This window comes from Pempheris klunzingeri, chromosome 22 (genome assembly GCF_042242105.1).
Source record: "Pempheris klunzingeri isolate RE-2024b chromosome 22, fPemKlu1.hap1, whole genome shotgun sequence".
Taxonomy (NCBI): Eukaryota; Metazoa; Chordata; class Actinopteri; order Acropomatiformes; family Pempheridae; genus Pempheris; species Pempheris klunzingeri.
Genome location: NC_092033.1, coordinates 16,749,408 through 16,771,588, shown reverse-complemented (window position 1 = coordinate 16,771,588; position 22,181 = coordinate 16,749,408). Strand labels below are relative to the sequence as shown.

At 45.0% G+C, this 22,181-nt stretch overlaps 1 protein-coding gene across 1 annotated transcript in view; it reads left to right on the top strand.

Moving 5' to 3' along the window:
* Positions 1-291: 291 nt before the first annotated feature.
* Positions 292-22,181, top strand: part of tmtc1 (transmembrane O-mannosyltransferase targeting cadherins 1) — a 119,434-nt gene continuing 97,544 nt past the window's right edge. The window contains exons 1-2 of the mRNA XM_070853952.1: positions 292-677; positions 12,900-13,077. Of these exons, the coding sequence (XP_070710053.1) occupies positions 382-677; positions 12,900-13,077 (474 nt within the window). The 5' untranslated portion in view covers positions 292-381. The remainder of the gene's footprint in view (positions 678-12,899; positions 13,078-22,181) is intronic.

Sequence of the window (22,181 nt, the reverse complement as noted above, 5' to 3'; positions counted from 1 at the left end):
TTAAGTTCATACTATGGATATGGCATAAAATGGCATAAAAGTTAATTTGTCAATCATGTAATCGTTCAATAACTGAGTTGGTATTAAGGTAATAGCCTCAGTAGAATACAATGCTGTAAAGACGTACAAATATCCAGTTTTCATTTTGCATTTAAACTAAAAAAAAAATGATGGTAGATCACAAGACACCGGCGCTCTGCGGGAAGCCGTAAGTCTGACGTTTTCCGACTGCACCTGAAGGCAGCACAGCACATGCACTCTCTCCCTGCAGACGGTCCTCAGCTCACACAGCCGCTACCTGCCAGGAGGAATGGAAGCGTCCTCCGATGCCCCCCTGTTCATCCTCAGCCCAGCGGAGCCGCGGGAGAAGCCAGGCCCGACATGACAGCGCCGGGACGGGAGAAGAAAGCGCGCCAGGCGCCGCGGGGGACCGTCCGGCCGGAGGCGGTGTGGGCTGCGGGTCGATACGCCGTGCTGGCCGCCCTGTGCGCCCTGTGCTACAGCAACTCTCTCCGCGGGGAGTTGGTGCACGACGATGTGTGGGCTATCATCAACAACCCGGACGTCCGACCGGGCTCCAGCCTCAGAAACATCTTCAGCAACGACTTCTGGGGCAAGAGGATGGCGGACAACACGAGCCACAAGTCCTACCGACCGCTCTGCATCCTCACCTTCAAGTAAGTTCTCGCTCTCCCAACTCCGCTCTCTGCTCAGCTGGAGCTCCGGGAACAAGCTGCGGGCCGGAGCGCGCTGACGGTCCCACGGTAACTCTCCGAGGGGACCTGCCAGCAGGCTGACGTCATGCTGCCGCCCCCCCCCGGAGAGAAGCTGTTGCAGCCTCAGAGTTAACTTTGGAGCAAGGCAGGCTGAATATTTCATGAAATAACGCTCCACGGGGTGATGATCGCCGCTCATGTCGAGGTGGGGGCTGTGAAAGCAGCAGGGACGCAGCGGCAGGAGTGCTGGAGACCTTCTCCATCGCTCCAGCCTCTGCTCACATTACTAATATTAGTCAGATGAGACTTCGGGGGTGTGAGGATGAAAGGAGTCCCGGTCCCACAGGGGGAGGGGGGGGGTGTTCATGTGGGACTTGTTGCGCAGCTTGGTGGTGTTTCGCCTGCAGGGGTGGTGGAGCGGAGGCTGTGCGCTGGGTGTTGGGAGGGGATGGAAAAGTTGTGGAAAGTGTGCTGCAGGAGGGGAGGGGGGGTCTGCTGGGCTCAGCCTGGCTGGAGCTCTGACAGAGGAAAGGCGAGCCCCCAGAACAGGGGGAGGGAGGGAGGGAGGGAGGGGGGGGGACTGTTGACTGTTGCCCAGCCTTCTTTTTAAGGCTGTAGTTTTCTAGTAGCACACTGCCACCAGTGGGAAGTAACTAAACTCACCAGTTAAAGCATCACCTGATGATGTGACCAACCTGCTCAACAGCCACTGTGACTTTATTATATTTTGCTGTTCATGCTTCTGTAATGAAGTGACATCAGTTTAAAAGAAGAGGGCTTCTTCTGCCTCTGCCGGCTGTATCCACAGGTCTGAGGGGGGTGGTGGGGGTGCGGCACAGTTACAGAGAGGATGGGCTTTATAAGACACACAGTGAGCCTGGTATCAAGCAGAAAGACTTTTTAGTGCACAGCACTGAAAGCTTCATTCTACGATCACATAGCTCCTGACTATTTTATCATGCTGTCACCTTTCTGATACTGGATATCAATAATGTAATGATATAGGCCGATATATATATTTGATATTTGACATTAACACCTTACAGAAGAAAACATATTTAATATGTTTTTATTAGAGTTATGACTGAATGATGTCCCTGACTGGGACATTTCAGAGCAGAAAACATAAACCTGCCAGCACGGTCTCCCAACAACCTCAAACACATCTTTGACATTCCTGCACTTTGTGTGCAACCTGTTGTTTCGTCTGACAAATGTATTAGTCTGGAACAACTGTATATCTTTAGACGTTTAACATTTGTCACCTTTTGGCTTCTGGTTGGGTTAGACGGATAACTACCTGTCTGTTTCTAATGTATTGATGAAAGCACTGCCCTGATTTATTGTGTCAGCGCTGATGTTTCAGTGTGGTTCTCTCACACACAGTTATGAGGCTCCTGTAAGCAGAGCTTCCCTGTTATTGGTTTTCCAGCCGAGCCGTTTCCTGATCCTTTAATAGCTTACCATGCTTTCATGTTTTACCAATGATTAAACGCAAGTACGAGAAGGCTATTATTTGAAAATGACCCTCGCGTCGCACTTCATGATGCCTCCAGCTCGAGGTCATATGCATCAGCTGTGTCTTGGCTCGCATATGGAAATGCTGTATTGATCCCCCTGACAGTCGGGTCATGGCTGACGTGGGTCACTGGATGTGCAGAGGAAGACACAGGAGAATAGTATATCTATCTATCTCTCTATATGAAGTGTGTAACGGTATTTAACTTTCTACCTGGTCGCACCACCTTGAAGATTATCAGTTGTGCCGCCTGACAACATCAGCAGTGACAGGAAATGATGAAAAGAAGTAAATTGATTACACACATTACAATATGAGCAACAGGAATAGGGTACAGTGCTGTAGGGTGTGGTTGACCAACAGTGAGTTTAACATTAGTTTCTTTTTAAATTCACAAAGCCCATTAATTTCAGATATCCAAACGCATTTCAGCTGTAATTCATCCATTGTCTGTACAGCTTATCCCTCGGGGTCGCTGGAGCCAATCCCAGCTGACTTTGGGGCGACCTGTGGGCAATTTAGAGCAGGAGGAGGAGGAAGCTGGAGCACCTGGGGGAAAAAGCCCTCACGAGCACGGGGAGAACATGCAAAGTCCACACAGAAAGGGAAAAATAACTACTTACTGAATAAAAATGGGTTTAAAGACAGCAAAGTCCTTGTTGAGCCGCTCGGTCCCAGCCTGCGTGAGTCTCTGGCTCTGGGATTCCTCGGAGCACTTCAAGCTGTGTAGTAAAAAATGATGTCAGCATAATGAGGCCAAGTAAACACACGTTTCTTTTCCCAACTACTGCGGCTCGCCTCGATCTCGTCAGTAATTACCTGAAGAACCTGTCCGGCGAACGGCACCCGAGCTCTGCCCACTGTGAGTGTGGAGGCGGCTTTCTGGGTGCAGGCTGCGTGCAGGAAGGCTAGAGGAGCAATGTTTGAATCGGCTGGTCTGGTGACGGACGTAATGTGTCCCCAGGTGGTGCTCCATCTGCACACTGTGCACTTAAGATAACTAAAGGCGAGAGTCCTTGACTGTGAGCGTTGGTACCCTGGTGTGTGTGTGTGTGTGTGTGTGTGTGTGTGGTCGAGCAGCATTGTTTGATGATCCTCTCTCTAATTAGCCAACAGTGTTACAACCTCTCAAGCAGCTGCTTGCCTGCCCCCCCCCTCCCACCGCCCCCTCTCTGGTAATGTAGTTGCTGAAGAAGATATTGGTACCTTAATGCTTCTCCTGAGAGCGCACAGCGTGGCTTACGGCTCTCCAGGAGCATCTGCTGTCAGAAATGCTCACTAACGGCGTTTAATGACGAGCGTGCGCTGGAAACGGCGAGAGCCACAGTAATGGCCGGAGACAGTACGGGGAGAGGGAGATGTGAGGGTGACAGGTGTGGCCTTATTGCTCACTAAGGGTGGTGTTTAATGTTTCTGGTTTGTAGCTGCCAAGGCTGTTTGGCCGTCAGCGTCCAGACCCTTGTGTGTGTGTGTGTGTGTGTGTGTGTGTGTGTGTGTGTGCAGCTGCAGCTCTTTCCCTCATCTGTGAAATAACCTTTAGCTCAGTCCTTAACTCTCAGCTGCTGTGTGCATGCGGTGAAAGGTGGAGTTGAGAAAAGGGCCTTGCTCTGTGGAACAGCAGAGGCGACGCAGGCCGCTGTAAATCATTATCATTTTATTTTATGTTATTATCCGGACGTTTCTCTCCCTGTAGAGATGCATCATTTGTTCGTCGTGCCGTAACCGGAGGAAGACAATCACGGCTGTGTTTCTGTGGAATGTTTTGCATCTGTCACATTCATTGGCGAGTTCCGCTGTTTGCACGTCTCCAAATCTCTGTGAACATCAGCCCGTAGACGCTGCAGCTGTTTTAGCTTGGCGTCTGGGTGTTTGCCCAACAGAAATGAAGAAGACCAAACTTCATCTTTAGGCTCTGATTTGGCATTATTGGGGGGCAGTTACACTCAATGCAGGATGCAAGATGGTGTTTAATGTGGAGAACTTGTCGACAGGGACCTATGGGCATATATGCTACGTCCTGTGGAGTCTACTAGTTTTGAATTTACTCAAAACCATGTATAGAACTATGTGTTTGCAGCACAACGACTATACAGATTATAGCCCAACGGATTATAACACCTGCAGTTTGTCTATTTAAGATAGAATTTAAGATGCTTTGTGTTTAGGATGCTTTGCCATGTAAAAGTAAACCTGCTGTCTGGTGGACAAACCTTTAACACTTATAAGAGTTCCAACCATGGTAATGGTTTGGTGTTGTTACACCGGTTAGTTTCGGCTTCACACTGCACATGCGAGCACACTCAGGGATGCACGACACACTGGTGTCCAGTAGTCATCACATACGTGGGCTGTCTAGTGATGTCTTGCAGTGTCTTGGTCTGTAGACGGCATGCACCTGATGCTGGCCCCTCACATCCTCTCTCTCTCTCTCTCTCTTCCTCTTTGTCAGTTTTGTCAGTTTTATCCGTCTCACTCTTTATAAAGTCCTCGGACCAAACACCTGTTTAAACATTGGGTCTCCTCCTCCTCTCCCCGTGTGCTACCGCAGCCCACGTTGTGCTTCGCTTCATTGTTTTTCCTTTTTCCAGTCCTGATTGCAGTTTGCCAGAACTTGCTGTAATTGGTCCGAAAGTGCCAACCGTCCATGTGAGAGGTTTCACACCTGTCATTTTGTTTGGATCAAACTGAAAAGACCTCAGGATATTGGCAGATGTTGCCAAAATGATGTTTATGTCCATGATAAGCTAGTGTAGGTGATTGGTCAGGCTCTACTACAGAGCACCTCTCAAGCCTACAGGAAGGGAGAGTATGATACTTTAGTGTTCTTTAAGAAGCTCTGAGCTTGTGACATATATGTGCACAAAGAATGTGTTTTCGCTGCAGGTGGCGCAGTTAATATTCAAACCCAATGTAAATTTTCCTGGGGTGGCGCAAAGTGATGCAAAGACATGTCTGGGAATTGTTTCAACTAGAAAGAAAAAAAAAAGTGCATACCCCACGAAAGATGGGAGCTGCTTTCTGTCTACGCTCACAGCAGAAAGTGCTTCATTTTGCTGCTTCAAGCACATTAAATGCTACGATGATGATGAGCTCCGCTTCCCAGCGACTGCTGCAGCTCCCACAGTTAACTGTGCTGGTAAACAGGCCGAGTCAGTGGGTCATATTACAATAACTAACCCTAACCTCCAGCTGTTTTCTGAAACAACACACTCGGATCCAGACTGTGGTCAGTTGGAATGTCTCAGTGACTCTTTTTAGTTGGCAGGCTGATAGCATTTCAAACATAGATTAACTTTGTCCTCTTTGGCAGCGCGGACGGCTCTGGCCAGCCTGCACTCTGCATGCAATAAATCACGAGCGGTTATTCGAATCATCCGAGGAAGGACTTGTTCCGCACACAGAGGAACAGATGGGCACACTCTTCCAACACCTGTAGCCCCGAGGGCTGCTTCCACGTGTATATGTCTGCTTTTAAAAAAAAAAAAAAAAATGGACATGCTCACACCTCCACCCACAAGCACACACACATAACCCTGCGGTGACCCTACGGGGAGCGTGTCTCTTCTGTGCAGGTGAACACAGAGCTGAACTCTGATGTGCACTTAGAAACTGACCTGAGATGGTGGCGAGGGAGTCGGAGAAAGATGGCAACGATGACGGGAGAGAGTGATGGCAAGAGGGCATGTGATTAAAATAGACACGCGAGGACAGATGACACAACAGAGAAGGAAGAAGTGGTGACGGATGCTCCTCTGGTAAATGAGGAGAGGAGGAGGAGGACACGGGAGATAATGGGAAGAGACAAGAGACGGGAGATGTAGAGTGAAAAATAAGGGATGACAAAGAAGAAGGGTAAGAAAGTGATGGATGATGCTGCTGCTCGAGTCTGAGAGGAGCTGACTCAGGCGCCGTGAGAACTTAATTTGCCAATTGCTGTTTATCTATTTCACAATAAAGCAAGTTATTACCTGAAGTTCAAGGATCCAGTCAGGGACGTGCTGTCAGTTTGCCAGCCGTTTAATGATCTGCTATCTTTTATTTCAGAAAGAGGTTTTTCTTTATCCGATATTCAAAGCTTAGCAAAGCTAAAGCGTTTTCTCCCTGTTTTCAGTCGCCTCCCCTTCCTGCCTGCAGTGTTTTAGTCAGACTATTTTACATTTCAGGGATTTGGTAAGGCAAATTACCATAGCTGTTAACTGCTGATGCAATGCTCTCCAGAATAATGAACAACCTATTTTTAGCATTCTTGCAACCTTCCTTTGGGTCACAGCTTGGGTCCAGTCTCCAGCATGGGAGGATAAATCAGAGTAAAGGACAGAATTCATCATCACGCTGCTGCTGCTGCTGCTGCTGCTGCATGGTCACTGACCAGCAGAGAGACAGAGAGCTCAATTACCTCTCCTTCACCTCTCCAGCCCAACAGTCGCAAAGCACACTGCGTCCGTCTGGATGCGATCGCGCCGCTCTGTCCATCGGTTCTTAAAATGTCGCCCGTGTCAGATCATTTTACTTTTGCTCTGGCAGTGATGGGGCACGGTAGGTTCATTAAACAGCAGAGAGACATATCTCAGCCACTGCGGGTGAGATAACCTTGAACTTTGCTCTGGATGTTTGCGCTCCGTCCATCCATCCATTCATCCGTCCGGCCTTCCCGTCTCACACGTTCAGCAGCAGCAAGCTAAACACTGTAGCCCAGACGTCCTTCTCCCCCAGCCCATCCTGCTGGTGTGCCCAAAAGTCCGTGGCGAAAGCCGTCAGCCTAAACACATGGGAGAGCCTCACCTTCATCCTCAGCTCCCTCCTCTTCGCAACAAACCGAATCAATGCCGACATTGCTGCTCATGCCTCACCAACTGTCAATCTCGCCTTCCATTTTTACACTCATACCTGAATAAGACCCCCGGGTATTTGAACTCCTTCACTCCATTTCTCAGCTGCTCACTCTCAACCCAGAGTGAACATGCCGTTAATCCCTTGGCAGAATATCATTTCCTGAGAACTTGAGGTGCATCTCAAGTGCTTCACACTCACCTGTAAACTGTCTCATTCCGGGAGACACTGTCCTCATTTGGTGTTGACATCTAATATCATGTATGGATGAAGCGATTTAACGAGCTGCCTCCGTGGGCAGGTGCCATACCCGTTCTTAATCCCTCTGATTGGTCGTTAGGTCGAACCAAACTGGCTACAGCTGTGACAGTGATCCCTAAATGTCACTGGGAAGTGTCGTCAGATCTGCCAACATACTTTCAGCCCCACTGTCATGTCATAAGCATGGCGTGGGAACCTCTCATCCTGACAACAGCCCTTAGGTCTGAATTCTGATGCGTTCATTTCCAGTTCCATTCATCTCATTTACATTTTTGTTAAACGTTCAAATTTTTCTGTCTCAAAACAAATGTCAGGCGCACATATGGACGCCGTCAGCATTCCTTCTGTTCATACTGGCCGATGTGGGGTGATGAGGAACAAAATCCATCCCTCCTCATTTGGTGCAAAAACCTTTTTGAAGGTTTAACTGAAGCTAATATGGGACCTCTTTAACTTTGGAAGATATCCACATGAATTGTCTTATCAGCCTGCTGAACTCTGATATTAGCTTCAGAGTACAATTTTGCACAGAATAAGAACTGAGAGGGCATTAGGAAGGAAGGAAAACCAGTTGTAATCTTCATTGCATTACATTATATTATATTATATTATATTATATTATATTATATCAAGACCGACATGAAAAAGTTGTGAACCTATCCTTTAACCAATAATTTGCTATAATGTTGCTAATAACCTCGTAACATGTCTCATTGATAAACACAACGATCAGTCTTGCAATCTAATGGGCAGGTTTTCATAAGATGTGTTGGACATTCAAGTTTATTCTTGACCTTTGCCATCATCAGGCTCTAACGTCATATATGAAAATGATTTTTGTTCTTAAAGTTCTCCAAAAAGTTTTTTTTTTTTTGGCTTAAATGCATGAGATTGTATGGAAGTGATAGCACTTAAAGGAAAGGACAGAAGGTCAGCACAATGATGAGGAATGAACGTCTGGGGACACAACAAACTTGATGGCAGCCTGACTGGGTGAACACTTTGAGCCTGTGCAGCACATCTTGACAAACACTGGAGCTCATTCAGCTGACACACAATACTCGGGCTTTGTGTGGTGTCAGGTTAAGAGCTCGTCACAGCCAAACCACTTTTGTTTCTATGTATGCATCTGCCAGCTGCTATTACGGTTCAGCCAACGAGCTCACAATGGTTTAAAATGAATAAGTCTGTATGTTTCAGTTTAAAAAAAAAAAGAAAAAAGAAAAAATGAAATACAAATCCAACTGATGTTCTGCATCTTGTATTCAGGATTGGGAGGTGTTAGAATTTATCTACTCAGACTTGTGTTGTGTGTCGCCGCGTTATGAATGCCTCCAAAATGTCAGCTTTTGTCCACAGTGGCAACCTTCCAGAAAACGGCTCTGCTTTAAAAGGAACCTCTGAGGATTTTTCACCCTGGTTCTTATCCATTCTGTATCGTGACAGCTCTCCCTACATAAGTATTTTTAGTTGTTGGTCTTTGTTGGACCCTGGCACACACATATTAAAACTGAAATAAGGTTTCATAGTAGATATGGAACAGAGGTGTCTTTTTCATTATTGTGATTTGATCTAGCTCATTTCTTATAGAATGATTCTGTACAAGAAGTTTAGATTTCTTCTTCTAACTTAATATGATATTTTTGAACAAAGGTGATGTCGATTCAGACATGTGAAATGATGGAGGCCTGTCTGATAATAGGTTTATATGCTTGTAATAGCTCCACTGTATGTTTGATATTTTGAGGTATGGCTTTTATATTACTGTCTGTCTCTATGTACCAGCTTTGAACGAGTCTTGAGTTATGTGCAGATGTTGGATGGATAACCGCACCTGCCGCCGTAGAGCTTGGCAGCCTGTCGGTGTGCATGATACCGATCCAAGCAGGATCGAAACGTTGTCATTGGAAACTTTTGCGGCATGGAGCAAGTGTGAGGGTGTTATCACTTATTTAGTTTGACCATGTGTCACTGCATCGCCACCTCCCAATCCCAGATTTGGGATTGCAGCTCCAGCAGACCAGTGTATACTGGTAAGAGGGGACCTTTGGTGATAAACCACCAAATCGCAGGGAAATGTTGCTTTTTCACCACAGTAGAAATATCCATACTGTTACAGCTCTAGCTGTCAGTCATATAATACACCTCACAGTGCAACCTGGACACCTCGTCAGTGGTGGACCTGGCATCATAGGGTGTTTCGGGTCTTATCACCAGACACCCTCTTCCAGGCGACCCAGCCGGGAGTGATCAGGCCCCGACCAGTGTCCAGGTAGCTAAATGCGCCACTCCTCACCCCTCTTAATCCAGAGCCACCGGGAAGCCTTTTCAGCGGCTTCCAAGAAGTTCTTGGTGGCTTGTTGTCTCTGCTGCCCACAGATCCCTAAGAGTCCCAGGACCTGGTGTAGAGATCGCCCTGCGAAGCCCCGGCAGCCTACTTCGACCGGCTCACAGCGGGCCTTCCACCCCTGCCTTCAGCAGTCTGCTACAAGGGATGCGTATATTGCTCTCTTCCTTTCTTGCGCCTCTTCTATTCTGTCTTCCCAGGCACCACTTGCTTGGTTGCCTCGGACATCAGGACCATGTCTGGCCTGAGCGTGGTAGATGTAATCTTGTCCGTAGCTAATATTATCCATCACATGCTGCTAGTCAACTAAGCTTACTGAACAGAGAAACGGTGTATTTTATTGCTTAGGAATTGATTTTACATTCCAAGAGAAAGATGGACTGTAATTGTGTAGCGCCTTTCTAGTCTGTTTTTTTTGACCACTGAAAACGCTTTAACGCTACACTCACTTTCACCCGTACACACTCCATTCACATGCTAATGGCAGGTTGCCAATGGGCCATCAGAGGGAAGCTAATCATTCACTCACAGACGCACACACCGAAGCACGGCTCGGGGAGTAATTAGGGGTTCAGCGTCTTGCTTTGACACGCAGGCAGGAGGAGCTCGTGATCGAAACGCCGATCTTCTCATTGGTGGACGACCCGCTCTATCTCTGAGCCGCCAGGCGCCGCCGAAGATGTGCTGAACATAATGAAGTAAATCAGTTTACAGATCATCAAGGACAATACCCATGATGACACGTGTTATCATAATGCAGGCCCGGGCTCATTGTTATTCACGTTTAAGAGTGATGGCTATACAGGCCCATCTCGCTAATGTCAGAGATTAGATCCCTCCAGCAAGCCCTTATGTGTGTCCATCAGCAGCCCTGTTTCCTGTCAAAATGTCCTTGAGCGGAAGATTGAACCCTGACCTGCTCCCTCATTGTAAGTCACTCTGGATAAGCACATCAGCTAAATGCCTAAAATGACAAATCTAAATTCCTCTGAAGCCCACGCTCGGCTGATGGGTCGGCACTGCGGTCAAGCCCTCTGGGAAATTCATCTCGCAGCCCTTCACTTGTTCCAGACTCATCTCAGCATCAGCTATGAGGGCAGATCAGCATCAGCTAAGGTCAGGGTGAGATAATGGTGAGGGTTGAGGCGCTCTCTGCAAGCTCAAGCAGGTTTTTCATTGTCCTCATTGAATTATGAATAAAAAAAAAAAAAAGAAGGGACAGTGGAGGCCAGAATCTCCTTCATCACATAATGGACTGTGCAAGGGCTCCATAGAAGACCCTATTAGAACTAATTACAATCAGAGATAAGGAGTTCAGATGTGAAGCCATGTTCTGTTCTGCTGTCCCTGCTTGGTTTTGTTCCAGCATGCTAAGCCTGGCCTTGCCTTGCAGTAGGACTTTACATGTAAAGAATATAGGTTTCGCTCTTTTTCCTTCCTCAGTAGTGTCAAGGAAATTACAGAATTACATATATGTTTTTTTCTACCATCTAGTTCTAACTCGTTATTGAAGATGCATGATGTTTACCACAGATTAAATATTAAAACTCAAAACTTAACGTTTTTTTATGGCCTCTTAAATAAAATACTTACTGTTACTGCCTAATGCGACACACATAGAAACAGGCGATAGGCGCGGTCAGAGAAAAATATGTTGTAAAATAACCAATAATGTCAAGCTAAATTCATCATTTCACCTTGGGATGGCAATGTGACTTGGACGGTCCACCACTTTTTGGCCCAGACTGAGTTTGGAACAGTCATCTTTCCCAGAGGATGATTTCTGCTGAATCTGGTGATCTTCTGCCTTCCTGCCTTTTTTTTTTTGAGTGAAATATCTAAGGAACCTGTTCCCCCACTGGATGAGTCATAATAACTCCTAAGTGTACGAGCAAATACCTGCACAACTAATCAGTTCTGATTGCGTTCCTTGCAGGACCTGAACAACAAGCAATTGTATAATTTCATCTGATTTTGTTCCTGCTGAAATAACATTGAGATTGTATTTGTTACAAACCTTTCTTGTTCAATTGCAGGCAGGAAACCAATACTGGCCTCGAGTTAATGATGTTTCAAATATATGAAAAGCAGTCGATTACCTCATCACGTACTCTTGAAATTATATCAACCCCTTCTCCCTCAGTGGTAGTGGAGTATGCACAGTTTAAAAAAAAAAAAAACCCTGCAGGACACAAGATGTCCCCAACGTTACTAAATCCATTTCCAGTCTATGTGACCCGAGGGCTTCAAGCTTCCACATCAGTCTTATGTAACATTATTGGGTTTTCCAACTCGTGATCATAAATCCTGCAGGTGCGTCCACATGTTCAATTCATATTTAAGGTGAGCACAGAGAGCTTTTCCCCTTCAGCAGACGCCTGTGAGAACAGCCTCCTCAGTATGAAAGTGTGCTCCTCGTTCTGCACAAGTAACAAGAAGCAACATACTTTTGTTTTTGAGTGTCTAATTTATATATTTATTTATTTAATTTACGCAAAACACGCCCAATTTAAATTCCGATCACATTATCAGACTCTTTAAAACCCCAAATGGATCATTCCTCAGAATCATTCAGCCCCAGGTGGAGGTTATAAAGCTTATATAAGTGTAATATAATGGAATGACAGCTGGAAACCACGGTAATGCTTCACTCTTTCTTGGTTCGCGATCATCACGTTGTTGATATTCTGTTGGGAGGAGAGGGAATTGTCACAGTGTAATACCAATTATGATTAACTAGGAGAAAATTGCGTATCTCACTGTAATTCCTCACTGAGGAATTAACTGCTGGAAGATCTTAAGCAGGCTGTGATTTGGTGTCGGGAAGACGACATTCTTCCTCAAAGCAACCATTTTTTTTTTTCATTTGAAATTCACGGCACCGGCATTAATGGATTGAGATTCTGTGCAGGATTATCAACCAATCACTGCTTCCAGGAAATGTAAAAGGTAATTTAAGTTAGAGATTCCCACAGTAAATCCACAGCGGGATCCAGCTGTGTGATTGTTTTACATAAACTAGACCCCTTTTTTTTTGTCTTTATGTTATTTGGGGTTTTGTGGGAAAATGAATGACGCTGACTGTACTCACCTATCCATCAGTCTGTTTCTGTTCCAATCATTCATAATATCTTTCTACATCACTCTCACACAGATATAACACAAATGCAGCTCCCCCCCAGTCTCATCCCACAGTGCTGAATGTCTCTCTCTCTCCGTCTGTCAGGTTGAACATCCTGCTGGGCGGCATGGCGCCTCTCTATTTCCACGTCGTCAACGTGTGCTTGCACTGCGCCGTAACCTGGCTGCTCATGCACACGTGCGAGCGCTGCGTGTTCGAGGACGCGCGCCTGGCTTTCGTCACGGCACTCCTCTTCGCCGTGCACCCCGTCCACACCGAGGCCGTGAGTACATGACACACAGACTCTCTCAGTTACTGGCTCCGTTTTAATGTGACAGCGAGGGATCTCGTGCGAGCTGAATCCCTCACATCTGGAACAAAACGCAAAAATACCAAAGTCAAACAAGTATGAAAATTATTCGGTTTTCCAATCTACGTACTTTGAAACTTTGGCCTTTCACAGAATGTGCCATCACACTTAAATAGCTGCTATAAGAACAGTGACCTTTACCTCCCATCTTAGTAGCTCTAATCAACTTTTTAACATTTTGGGAAATACACTTATTTGCTTTCTGGCAAGACCTGGATGAGAAGATTGATACCTCTCCATGCGTATGCCGTTCAGATAAGAAGCTAAGCATAAGTCAGCACAAAGACTGGAAACAATGGAGAACAGCTAGCTTTGGCTGAGTCCAAAGGTACAGATGTGTGCTAAACAGAAGCGTATTAACACATGATGGCAGTTCTGTGTTGGATTATTTCTTGGCTGCGACAGGGAACCTCCTCATCTCCACTGTTTCTCCTGTGGTGGTGGTGGGGGGGGGGGGACTGAAGGGCTTAAAGCAAATGAAATGTAGTGTGAAATGTGTAATGCAAGAAATTTAGAGGCGCCGGTAGGCAGATATTCATATCTTCAGCTGTAACTCTCTGATTCCAGTCTTTATGCTAAGCTAAACCAACTGGCTGCTGGCTGTGGTTTTTTATTAAATGAACAGATGTGAGAGGGTGTGTGAGGGTTGTGTCTAACTCTGTCAGAAAACAAATACTACTTCCCAAGTTATCAACCCATCTCTTTAATGGTGAGAAAACAACTAGCAGGTGAACAAGTGAGCGCTGGTGCACAGAGAGCACGATGTTTTCTACACGTCCAAACGATGTGGCGATAAAACATTACCCGCTTCAAAACGCTGAATGTTTTTGCAGGAGCCCACATTAGTGAGGGATTACTGTCCGTTTAAACGGTGATGCTCAACCCTCGATGTTGAGCTCCAAATAATCAGCAAAGCTCCTCACAAATGCCAGACACCAGGTGACCCACAGCGGGACGGAACGACAAGATTCTCTGCCCTCGTTACCGCATACATGTGTGCGCCCAGCCAAAGTAGCGCCCCCCAGAGTCCTGACTTTGTTTGACAAGGCTCACCTGATATCAGTTAATATCCCTGGATTTGGTAACTCCTCTAATTGATCTTCTCCCCACCTTGATTTTAATTATTACAACTTGAGCCTTGTTAAATGAGCACCATTAACCCTCTAACGTCCTCACCAAGAAAAAAGCAATGAAGAAATGTATTCTTTATATATTTTAGTTCCTTGGGGCACTAATTAGAAAAATCAATGTTTTTTTTATGAACAGACCCCACATTTTTTTAAATATTGGCCTCTACCAAACGGTTGAGATGTCGTAAGTAAAACACGTTTTCAATAAGATATAGTGAGTCAAAATGTGCTCTACCATATGGTCGAGCAGAAGGTTAAAGGGTTAAAATAACACTGACTTGGCTATCAGCACTCCCTGTTGGCAGTGTACCCATGCACGGACCGCCAACTGCTTTTAAAAAGCTCACAAGCCACCAAACGATCTCAAGACACAGAGCCACGCACGAAACCAAAGCATGAGCTCAAGTGTCCCCCCCTCCCCCCCCTAAAGCTGCCAGTACCTGGCCTCCCAAGTTGTGGATACACATTTTATCGTCACAGTTTTTTGAATTGCGACATCTCGCCAGCGCTTCCAGTCGCTACCAGCTCACCACAGATGTCAGCCAGCGGTCCTCTGAGCCCGACCAGTCCAGCTGGAAGGATGCCGCACACAAATGTACGCACGGATGTAACACACAACGTTGCTCCTCGCCTTCTACAAATGTAAATGGGAAGCCTTGGTGTGTGGTGAAGTGAAACATCTCTCCAGCTCCCATCAGTTCAGTCCAGCTAGAGTCAGTGGGAACTAGAAAACCCTTCACTAGAACGTAATTATATTCAGTGTTTATCCTGAAGCCTACATGGTTGGCTGATAGATTGAAAGCATTAAGCAATGACAATGGGGTAAATTGATTGCCCATGGATATTCCCTTGTAGATTCTTTATGAATTAAATTACCATTGTTATTTTCTGGAGAAAATGGGGAAGCGGAGCCGGAGCAGAATGTGTTCTTATGTTGATTCCCCTCAGGATCTGCTCGCTTTGTCCCAGTTAATATCTTGTGCTGCTGCTTCCTATCTGCAAGCATGACCACCTCATACCTATTCAACAGTTCTATTTCTGTGACTGTGAGGAGTTCTGTCATTATTAAAGATGGAAAAACACCTCCCTCGCTACCTTTTGGCCAAACGCTGCATTCATCGGTGCCGTCTCTGCCATTCTTAGATCAGTCTCTGCAACTAATGACATTACAAGGCTGAATATTTTCCCAAATAATTGATAAACCATTGCAACTATCATTTTTTTTTTTTTAAAAAGGGAAAGAAGCCTGTTAAGTTTCCTAAAACCAGAGGTGACATCTTTTAACGTTGTGTTTAGTCCAACCAACAGTCCAGAACTGAAGGATATTCATTTTACAATTAAATACAGAAAAGTAGAAATTCCTAACAACTGAAATGCTTGACGCAATTTATTTTTGCTCCAAGAAAAATTGAATGAATATCTAAATAGTTGCCTACTGTTTGACCCCGCGACCCTGACGTATAAGCGGAATAGATAATGGATGGGTTTATTTGACCGACCTATTGATTTATTGCAAAAACTGTGTGTGTGTGTGTGTGTGTGTGTGAGACACTATGATAAAATATACAAGAGGCACCACAAACCTTTCCACTGATTGAAGAGGGCAACACGTGGACTGATGGTAACCTTACCGTTCGTAGCTAATGCTACTTCCAAAAAAGCCCTGGGCTGCTTTCTCTTCCTTCATGCACATCACCAGCGCCTGCTGTACATGTTAAAAAGTAGCTTAGTTGAAATGCTGCAGATCTTGTACGTGGGCCGATATCATGGGGAGGACACGTGCTTTTGTTCCATCTCCTGTAAAACAGGCATTACACACCATGCAGTAATAATAATAATAATAGGCTCCAGATCTAGTTTACAATATATTCAATATGTTAAATATACAAAACGAATAATATGTTTAACTTAATATGCCAATTCACATTGCAAAAGACACAAAGGAGTGACCCAAGTGGTGAGACAGAGCGCCTACTGTACCACCTATCACCAACGTCCTGGGGAAACCCAAGCTGGTGTTACTGTGCATGTTACTCCTGGTTCTCGAGTGTGTACACATTCCTAAGAAGGATTGAGAAATGAGGGCCGGTGTCTGCCTGCCTGCCTGTCTGCCTGCCTGCCTGCCTGCCTGCCTGCCTGCCTGCCTGCCTGCCTGCCTGCCTGCCTGCCTGCCTGCCTGTCTATCTTCCCTTCATAGCAGTTGTCCACCCTGCTAAAGTATTTTCGAGCAAGAGAGCAGGTCTTTTGGGATCAGTACAGTATCACATTAGTATTTCATTCAGTTCTGCTTCCAGTCCTCTGACTCCTTTGTGTCCCTGCATGTCAGCCTACTTCAGCTCACACGCCTCTTGCCATTTAGAACCTCTGCTCTACTTTCTGTGTGATTCCCAAAGGGCATCACTTCCCCCTATCTGACTCCGAAAAGGCTGCGTGTCAAGTTGTGCAAATTGTGGAATCTATACAAAGAAGGCGCACAGGAAGCAGAGTGGATTATTATTCCCCTCCCCCACCCCCTCCACTCCCCCCAGCTTCAACAGGTGAGGTGACAGAAAGAGCTCAGATGTTCGCCACACGAGCGCCATAGAGGATTGGAAAGCGGATGACACAAGGGGGAGGGTGGGAAATGAATGGAGCAGACGAGTATGTGCAGCAATGAAGAAAGAGTCGAGCGAAGAAGGAGAAACGCATGAGATATGGTGGAGGAGGGCGATGAAAGGAAACGAGAGGAGGGGGGGGTGTGAGCGAGGGAGACATGAATGGAGAGCAGCAGGGGTTGTAGCAGGACAGGCCTCCTGCCAGGGTGCTCCCATGAGTCCCCGCACAGAGAGACACCGAGACATGAACAGGAAGAGGGCAGAGAGTAAAGGGAGAGGAGAGGGAGAGAGAGCGAGCGAGCTGGGAGCAAGGGAAGCAGGACGACAAGACAGAAAAGAAAGTGAGAGCAGGAAGCGTGAAGGATTCAGAAATAAGGTTTCAAAATCTCCAGGCCAGTGTAGGAGTTTGATTTCCCTGCTCATCTGCCAGCATGCCAGTCAAACGGCCAGCAGGCAGAAACACTTGGACGGGATGTGACTGGGAAAAGGGGGGGGAGAGCGAGCTGCTGGCCCTGAGCACCAATCCTCCAACATGTCATATTTGCTCTCTGTTGCGAGCATTTTATAGAATCTGAATCTAGTTTCAGATTCCACCTTCCGACCCTTTATGAATCTTCTTTTTTTTTGCGTCTGTTAAGGCATTTTTTTTCTTTTTGAGATTTTTGTCCACGTAGTAAACATTTGAGATCTATAATCGGCTTTTCTGCAGCTACACATGAACGTCTCTCCAGATCTATTCAAGAAGGGCGCTGTGGGGTAATGTTGGGTGTCAGGCGCTCAGAGAGGAGGTGACCTGCGAACGCCTCCAGAGCTCATCAAACAAGCTGAGCTCACTTTCTAGAGGCTGAACAATAGAATGAATATGTGTAAAAGAAACCACACAAACATCTCAGGCACCCATGCACCTTTGATGCACAGCCCAGAGGTGCATCTTCTGCCTTAAGAAAGCAATAACACTAATATTAGTTCATCGAAAAAGTAAACGATATACTTTGTCGGACAAAGGAAGAAGAGAAGGGGAAAGACCTTTTCTATTTCCTGATTCTAGAATAAACAGTTAATTGAATGATTGATAAAATATTCAGCGACTCGCTTTAATTATTTGTTCTAGAAGTATGAAAGTAGGGCTTATTCTAATGAATAAATAAATGAATAGTAGAATTTATTTATCAGAGCCCAAGGTGACACATTCAGCTGCCTGTTTTGTCAGACCATGAAAAACAGTTTAAAACCCAAAGATAATAAGAATATTATACATTTATAACCAAAAAAAAAAAAAGGCAGCAAATGCAAATTCTCTTTACATTTGAGAAGCTACCGCATGAGAAAGTTTAGTATTTTAGCTTGAGGAAGGACTGAAACTATAAATCGTTTACCAACTCATTCACTATTTCTAGTTGATGGACCAAACATTCCAGTTCTCCACGAAACTGAGAGACTTAGAGAGACTTTTTTTTTTTTAAATTCATTTGTCAGGACTCAACTTGCGAACTTGCACTTTCTTTAATGCCTGATCCTCCAGTTTTATATTTGCTGCTCTGGCCATCCATCATATTGACTAAGATTTTATCTCTTGAGCTGAGACGTTGGAATGCACAGAGGAGACAGTCTTGGAAAGTGTTGCTAAAATGGGTCCAGCGGGGTCAGAAACGAGCAGTGAGACTGCAAATAAACACAGAGTTAAGGCAGGTTAGTTTCTGGACCTCATTAGCTGCTTTAAAACAAAGTGAGTTCACCCACAGTGTCACTAATAATCACTCATTGTGCAGGAAAAGTGTCGGTGTAGGTAAGTGTAATAAGTATGGCAGACTAAATGTGAAGCAGAAGTCAGCCTCTAAACTGTGCCGACTGTCTACGAGAGACAGTTTGGATAATTATTTTACTGTTAATCCTTGTTTTTTCCTCAGTTTGGTAAAACCGAGGGTTGTTGGTGGTCTGACAGCCTGTTTTTTTTTTTACCCTATGTTGGCGTTGACACAGTCCAACAGCTCCTTTAATCAGACCACTGCCAAGAGTTTAATTTGTCACTTGTGCTACAGAATTAACATTAGCCACAACTAATACAGCGTTATTGTGCTGCAGCATTTCTCAACACTGACTACCAAAGCCTGCCTCCTCACATTAGTGTTTATTTGCCTATGAAATCAAATCAAATAAAAACATGCATTTGCATTTGATTTCATTAGCTTGCCGAGGCAGGTAAGCGTGGATGTTCTGCCAACCGAAAAAGAATCCTAATCCTTCAAAGTGTCCAGTTTCCACCAACTAGCGCTCTGCACGCTAAGAGCCAAGTGGATTCAAACTCACCTACACACACAGCGCCCATCAGTCCCAGACTGTACCTCAATATAAACAAGCTCTTTTATTAAGACCAGAAGGAGTTGGAGGAAGAAACACAATTTTGACCCGGGCCAGGCGGTTTTTTTTTTTTCACTTCTTCGAAGAATCAGAAACCTTTCTAGAGGAAATGAGGTTGCTGTGCGAGAGTCTCTAAATAGAAGCAGCCTCCAGTCCTCTAGGTCTAAAGAGGAGAGAGATTTTTATTTTTTTCTTTCTGCTCAGTGTTTCAAGCAGTTATATAAACTGAAGCACTTGGCCGCCATTCATACACGTAATTGTTGTCATTGAGGTTAAAGCATTTTGCTTACTGCTAATAAACCCTCAGCACGCCTCGCTTTTTTTCTTTCTTTCTCCGCAGCCTTTTCTCTTCTGACTGCTCAGACGGAAACAGAGTTGGGCACTTCTTCCATTAGGTCTGCTCTAAACAAGGAAAGCAGGTTTCAGCTCAACCTGAACCGGAGCATGTCGCTAAAAAGCATCAAGTGTGCCTGAAATTCTTGGTAATTCTTTCTCTCTCTGGCTGACTAACATTAAAATGAGCTGATATCACTTTTTTTTTTAAATAATAGCACCATAGCACCTGTGGAATAGTTGTTGTTTCAGGTTAGTTTGCTATCAGCGTAGCAAACTAACTACTTTTTTTTTTTTTTTTTTTTTTACTGATACACTAACCAGTGTAAAAAAGTCCCATCCTTAAAGTGACGGCCTTAACTGATCATACAATCTGAGCACACACAGCCTGTCGCAACCTTTTTCTTCTTGATGTGGCAGTGTTGGTCACCAGCATGACTGTACAGTGGCCCACAGTGGCTGCTGGGGTACCAATGCCACCAACAACCTGAATACTATCATTTCAATTTATGAATTTATGAAATAGAGCAGCATGTTATAGTTTTCCAGGACATGGAAAGATATAAGTAACTCTAATTAACACGTTGCTTAGTGACGGGACATTCTAAGGCTTTGGTCCATACACAAGCACAATGACTACATCCGGCCCAGCAGGAATGAACATGTGAATTAGCGAATGCGCTCAGCGTGCGCTCGTATGCACCGGTTATGGTTTGAAACCTCAGAGCCGATCAGAGTATTTCTATGACTGCAGTATGTATGTTTGTAATTGTCGTTTAAAAAGTGCCATGAATATGCCTGCGTAAAGATTTTTGAGGTGACTCACTCGAGGACACAGTGACAAATGGAATATATTGTATATAAGCACCTGTGTAAAATAAATAAGTGATTGAATAAGTAAAATTAGTTAGTTAGCTGTAGGCTACAGCTTTTGTAGTTTTTATTTGTTAACATTTTGGCAAAGAGAAACCATTATGCTGTATGCTGGAATAGCCATCACTGGATAACTTTGGCACTGAAGAAAAGTTTAAAACGTGAAGATTCTCACCCCGGAATCATGACTACGAGAAATAACGAGTATAATTTTGGACAATTAAAGGCATTTAAAGTACCTTAATGGGCTGTCACTGCCTCTGCTGCCAAATCAGATGCCAATCTACAATAAGCAGCTTCCCAATCGTGTTCTGAACACTTGCATTCATCTCGTGCGGTATCTTTGCCGCATGTCTCTACCTCTGCATGTCTCTACCTCCTATCAGCTCCACGGGGGTGTATAATTCAGCTAACTCAGTTACCAGTAAAATCAGCTCCTTCATTGTTTTCCCTCAGGGTGGTTTCTGTGGTTGCCATGGTCACACAGTGAGTCGTGGCGGCAAGTAAAAAAAAAAATAAAAATTGAGCCATCATCAACAGAGAGTGTAGTGGTAAATAGCCGTTGTGTATTTAAGAGAGCGGCAGCTTCAGAATACCTTCAGTCTTGTTCTCTGGAATGCATCTGAAATTCTCCAAGGTCATTCTCTAATATGAAGTACACACCTGGAAGAAAAAGGCATATATGTGTGCATATATTCAAGCTGAAATCTGGAAAAGCCTAAAAAATAAATAAATCAGCTTCTCCCATCACGGGCGTACGCAGCACTTCATATGCACAGAAATACGCTACAGTCATTCCAACCATGACTATAATTCTAAATCCGTAATGCTGTTTAACGGCTATTCTGTTACGAATTACCGTCCTGTTTTCTTTGTAGACCTGTAAATAAATCCCTTTGAGATGATGTACTGTGATGTATATCGTTTCAAATGATGCTGTAATGTCAACTAGCTACATAAACATGAACAAGCCATAGTTGCAAACCACTGATTTGGCTTGCAGAAACTATTAGCATCAAAGTGCTTTCATGGTAAATCTACATAGCAAACCACTGCAGCACATTTGGATATCACAGGAAGGGTGTAATGACTATGCTGTTTTATGATGTTACGTAAGCAGGAACTTGAATTAGCTGCAGCCATAAACCTTTGGCTGGCCTTATGGTTAGCAGAAGGCTAAAGTGTTTACTTATAAAAGCCATGGATGTATTAAAACAGGCCTTATGATGCTTCCATGACAAACCATAGCATTATGTCTTTATCGTAAACGTCTTTTTGATGAGTCCGTCATCCTTCGTTTGCCAGATTTCCTAGGGCCTGAAAACAAAGCCAAGAGGCGGCGTAGACGTCTAGTTTTCTCTCAGACCACTTGAATTACAATATTATGAAGGGTTATAATATATTTTTGCCCAAACTGTGTATCCGAAATCAATATGACTATAATGTGAGTTATAATAATATGTTTTACCCCTTTTTAGTTATTTGTAAGAGAGAGACATTTGATAAGACGAGGGCTGATCCGAATCCTTCAAAGCTTTGAAACTGCTACTGTTGCCATGGCAATTGTCCAAATCAGTATTCGAATTATGCCACGCAGCCGCCACCTCCACCACCACCACCACCACCACACACACGCTGCCCTCCCTGGCTGTGCCGACAGTGCGCTTGAACTGGGCGCGTCGAGCTGGACGAGCAGTCGCCAAAGTCGCCCATTTATACCAATACCCCT